The 5,404-nt window shown below is 38.4% G+C and overlaps 1 protein-coding gene across 1 annotated transcript; it reads right to left on the bottom strand.

Moving 5' to 3' along the window:
- Nucleotides 1–2,160: 2,160 nt before the first annotated feature.
- Pka-C1 (Protein kinase, cAMP-dependent, catalytic subunit 1) lies at nt 2,161–3,643 on the bottom strand. The gene has a single exon (XM_011500455.1). The coding sequence runs from the start codon at nt 3,294–3,296 to the stop codon at nt 2,235–2,237; it is 1,062 nt and encodes a 353-aa protein (XP_011498757.1). The 5' UTR covers nt 3,297–3,643; the 3' UTR covers nt 2,161–2,234.
- Nucleotides 3,644–5,404: the final 1,761 nt, after the last annotated feature.

Here is a 5,404-nt window from a genome sequence, read left to right as displayed (position 1 = left end):
CTCTCAAAACAGTATTTATATAGTTTGCGTTAAAACACGAAGAAATTCGTTTTATAATAATTTATATAATTACTTAAGCGGGAGAATATAATCTCGTTATAACATACAAAAAATGAATTCTACTCAATTTAAGGCTTCTATTAAGAATTAATTTTCGTACTTATAAATGATATATTCGTCGCGAAAATATTTATGAACTTGTTTGAAGTGTTGGCTCTCTCTCTCTCTCTCTCTCTTTACGGTCACGTGTGTGTATGGATGTGTACACGCGGGAGCGTAAATGTCCACATTGCAGACCTAAAACTTCTCGAAATCTGAAATATCAGGCATTCGAAGGCCAATTTTTTTTTTTTTTTTTTGTTCAAACATTTTGACTTGCGACAAATTCTTTCGCATTGCCCTCAATCACGAGTTTTCAGCTTGGGCCTAGTAAAAATTCTAAAATCCCGTATACATCACTAATAACTACTCGCTTTTTTCGTTATCTCGCTTTTATATTATGAATTATTAAAAGGTCACGAGAAAATTTCTGATAGCTATTTAAAATACTTATTACGCTGTAGAAAAATTTTTCGTGCATAGAGATTATAAATTGAATGCATTTCGACACGTTCCATTTTTTCTCACAATATAAATTACCCTCCTCCTCTTATTCGCCCCTTATTTTTTAACTAATTTATTTGTTAACGAGAACTGAACCATCGATCTCAACCAAATATATACTTTAGTTTAATAATTATGACTTTCGTTATTTCCTTGTTTTCTTTTCATTTATTTTACATTATTTTTCTATTGTTATTTCATCCTTGTTCTTTACTTTCTATGCTTCGACAGCCAAGCTTACAGCCAAAAAAATATAATTAATGTGTCTGTCACGTGCGTATATGTATGTAAGTAGTAACGTACGGCCTTAGGCAGACACAACACAAAAATACTAGAAAGAAACGAAATTGACGCATTACCAAGAAGTTACAACTATTAACCGTATTTGTTTTTTACTTTTTTTTCGTTTTTATTATTGTGGGCTGTATTCATATAGTAACTGACTTCAAAAGATAGATTATGGACTTCAACCAGATTATTTAATTGTATTAATAGCAAAAGTGCTTCTATGAAATATCCTCTTTGTTCGTGCTGTAAATATATATATTTATTAAGCGCTTGTCGATCGCCGATCGAGCCGTATAGTGTGCTCTTGTTACAAAGTCAATAATTATACGTTCTTTAATTATTTTAAAAATTACTTTTTTAGTCTGCGATGGAGCATCTGGATCCTTTATCACGCGCCGACGTATTTTCACGGAGGATGATGTGGTTGTGGGGAGGAAGAAAGGAAAAAGAGACAGATTCCTTGCTCTTTTCTAGTGGATACGTTCATTCGCATCAATTATAATACGTCACAATCACGCTTTCCGACCGAAAAAATGCTATTCTAATATGCCTTAACTCTTATTCTCTGCCGACGACGATCTTTACAACCTGACTTTATAATGAATGACTCAACTCAGATATCTCGGATTTAACGAGTAAAAACAATAATATGCATCTAGTACTAACATACAATCACAATTTCTCTTGTCTCACTTCACTCATTCAAAACTGCACAAACGAAGCGACCATGAACACTTGTATTCTACCAACTTGATCTGCATCAGCTGATCGCTCGAAAAACTCATCAGTATGCGATAAGCAGAGGATTCTCCTTCCTACTCACCTTGGTCTTCTTTCTGTAATATATAGTTTTTGTTTTATACACGTCAACTAAAATAAATAAAGATGATTCACGTGTGTAATTGTTCATACGATGACGAAAATTATTTTTACTCCTTTCATTATTTAAATCTTCATTCTCCTTTTCTAATAACAAGCAATTCCACAATTTACAACAAAAATACTAAAAATTGATAACTAAAAATTCACAATTTTACACTTCACCTCTTTTCCTTTTTCTCTAATCACTTCATGTCTCTTTTAAATATTTGAGCTTTATTTGGGAATTGCTTATAAAGAATTGGGAGTGACAGAACACAACCTAGGAGAACAAAATAACTGTCCCTTGTCGGTAAAGAATTACTGGGTTAATAGGATTTTATTATCCTCTCTCTCTCTCCTAGGTGTCCAAGGTGCATGGGATATCAAACATGATGCTCTGTTCTCACATCCTCTGTTCTACAACTCCTTAATAAGTACAGCTGATAGCTGATATTGCATTAACTTTGTAATCTAATAACTTTTCAAAATTCAGCAAACTCCTTGGCGCACTTTTCTGTTGATGAGATTCTTAATATCTCTTCTTCGTAGTCATCGAAATTGCTAGTGTCACCAGGTCCCTTGCATCTTGGTATAAACGGTGCCTCGATTCGTTTTTGGAAGACAGCAATCCAATCAGTACTGGTAAACCACTTATGCCCCTTGATATCATTAACTCCAGCTTTCAAATTACCAAACCTCTTGGTCAGATCCACCTGGAGTAGACTACGTAAAAGATCTTTTAATTCTGAACCAAAATGTGTTGGAAACCTAACTTTGCCGCTGACTATCTTCTCATATATTTGAATAGGTTGATCGGCAAAAAAAGGAGGATAACCTGCTGCCATTTCATACACAAGAACTCCAAGGGCCCACCAGTCAACAGCCTTGTTGTAGCCTTTACTTAAAATAATTTCTGGAGCAAGATATTCAGGTGTTCCACAAAGTGTCCACGTTCTACCTTTGACTTTCTTAGCAAAGCCAAAATCTGTGACCTTGAGATAACCCTGTGAGTCAATCAGGAGATTCTCAGGTTTTAAATCTCTGTAGATAAGATCTAAGTGATGCAGGTACTCAAATGCCAAAACTATCTGCGCAGCATAAAATCTAGAATGTGGTTCCGAAAACCTGCCAACTTTTCTTAAATGGCTAAACATCTCACCACCTGGTACGTATTCTAGAACCATATAAAGATTTGAATTATCCTTAAAATGAAAGCGGAGAGAAACAAGAAAAGGAAATTCTATAGCCTGTAAAATTCTTTTTTCATTAAGAGTATGTTCAACTTGCTTAAGTTTAACAACTTTTTGTTTGTCCAAGATTTTCATAGCATAATATTCCTTGGTTGGCTTGTGTTGTACTATCATCACCCTTCCAAAAGAACCTGTGCCAAGGGTCTTGATCCTGTCAAAGTCATCAAGAGCTGCTGTATTTGTTGGATTCTTCTTCCATTTTTCTTCGAACTCTTCCTTTGCTTGCTCCAAGAATTCTTTGACGCTCTCTGCAGCATCTACCTTCTTATTGGAACTTGTGGCATTGTTGCCCATCTTATTGGAGCCGCTCGAGCCAGCTAGGGCTCCACGGATATCAAGTTTTCTCAGAATTTCGGTAGCTTTTTATTAACTTTGTAGCTGGCAAACTCTGCTCCCTCTTAATAATAAGAGAGCCTCCTATAAATCTATCTCTTTCACTACTCTCAGACTAGCACTTCCCAAGGACTATTTCTTCTGTAATTATTCAGTAATTATTGATCTTACGAATTTCGCGACTTTTTGAAAAGGAAGCAAAGAAAAAAGAAGACGGTAATGTTCCCCAGTAAATATATCAATGTTGCTCCCTTCGTAATATTATTGACTCCGCCATCCCGATACTGACTAATTCTTTTCCCTTGCCTATCTATAATGGCAATGGAAACCAAATTGGAAAAAGCACCTTTTCGATCAATTTTTCTTACAAGCTTCTCGTAGCAGCGTCCTACTCTTATTACCTATTGTGCTCTGTAACTCTGACACTTTTCTTGGACCCGTAAACAATTGCAGAAGAAAAAATTTACAACTCCACGTCGAACATATACTGGCGTTGAATATTCGTGACGCTGCACACACACTAAACTTCGAGGAATTTTTCTCTTCCCTCTTCTGTCTCTCTCCTCGTTTTGCTCTCCGCTCTCCTCTCTTCTCTCACCCTCGCACTCTCTTTTCCTCTCTAATGAATTTATTATTTTTCGTCGGCCCTGTCGTTGACTAAAAAGAGAATACACGCACAATGGTCGATGACGGGACACTCGTATACGTGTTAGTTAGTACTTACGCTCCGCAGGCACGTATATAACATACACGTATAGGCCCCTCTACTTTTTCGCGCATAGCACAAGCACGACGACGGCAAGCGCGCACATAAGCTCGAACAGGCGCAAAACAACGATGAACAGCGCGCAATACACGCACACTTATTAGCCATCCACGTTCCCGTGCCTACGCATGGATGTAAGGTACGTCGCTTATTCTCGTCCAAGTATCCACTAGCAAACCACACGGCAATTTACGACTGTGTCTAAAATTAAAAAGGAAACGGAACGGAACAGAAACTGTCCTACCCCGCGAGCTGTCTGAGCTCCACCGCACTCTATCACAGTGTTTCTACTTGCGACACTAGCGACTCTCTCGGCTCTTCGCTTTGTTTCTCCCTTACCCCCTCCCACCCGCAATCAACGTGTCTAGCTCACTTACGACAAAGTACGCATGAGCGTTAAAACGTTGAGTGTAGTCGTTATGTGCTGAAAATCACGTCATGTGCAAGACGTTTATTTTGATGCGCTTATTTTGACATCTGAGAGTAGGAGGAGGTGAATGGGACACTGCCGCGTCAAACTCGACTTCCGAAAACTTCCGAATCGAACATCGCTACTGACTGTCGTACCACCAGCAGGTGAAAGACCGTTGCAGCAGTACTTATCCTGTACTCGCTTTTGATTCTCAGCTAAAGATGGCGACGCGCAACGTGTAAGCGCTCCTCTCCGTCACTCTGTACACTTTATGTCTGTCGAGTCATAAACGAACTAGCAGATCCTTAATAGGTGGCAACGGGAATCAGTGCAGTGCGCGGATCTGCACCAATACACGCTAGCTGTTACGAATGCTACTACCACTGCTCGTCGCTGTTGATGCTTCTGCTCTTGCTACCGATGCTGCTGATGATGGTGCTGCTGCTGCCGTTGCTGTTGCTACCGCCGCTACCGCTGCTAATGTTACTAATGATAGTGGTAGTACGAGCAATGGTGGTGGTGGTACTGCTGCGGTCACGGCGGCGACTATCCGCGACGGCGCATACGTTATCTGTTTCTTTTATTCTTCTACATCCCTGTACTTTCAAATTATATGTCGGCTACTTTTGCATAAGCACTTGTGCACCTTTTAAAGAATCGAGATTATAATTGCTTACAAAGTTGCCAAATATTTGTCGATCTATCAGGTGGTAAGTTAAATACTTATACCTGGTTACTTACTCGACTTGCTACTTTTTTCTTATGCTTGCACTTCTTGCAAATGCAAATATTGAGTTGTGTGTATAAATAAATATATATCGATATAAGATTCGCTTGTAACTGAACGTTTAATTTGATACAGCTACCTTTATAAATTGCTTCCAAATATTC

The sequence above is a fragment of the Ceratosolen solmsi genome, unplaced genomic scaffold (assembly GCF_000503995.2).
Source record: "Ceratosolen solmsi marchali unplaced genomic scaffold, CerSol_1.0 scaffold10, whole genome shotgun sequence".
Taxonomy (NCBI): domain Eukaryota; kingdom Metazoa; phylum Arthropoda; class Insecta; order Hymenoptera; family Agaonidae; genus Ceratosolen; species Ceratosolen solmsi.
The sequence above is the reverse complement of the archived record's forward strand: the minus strand, read 5'-3'. Positions and strand labels throughout refer to the sequence as shown.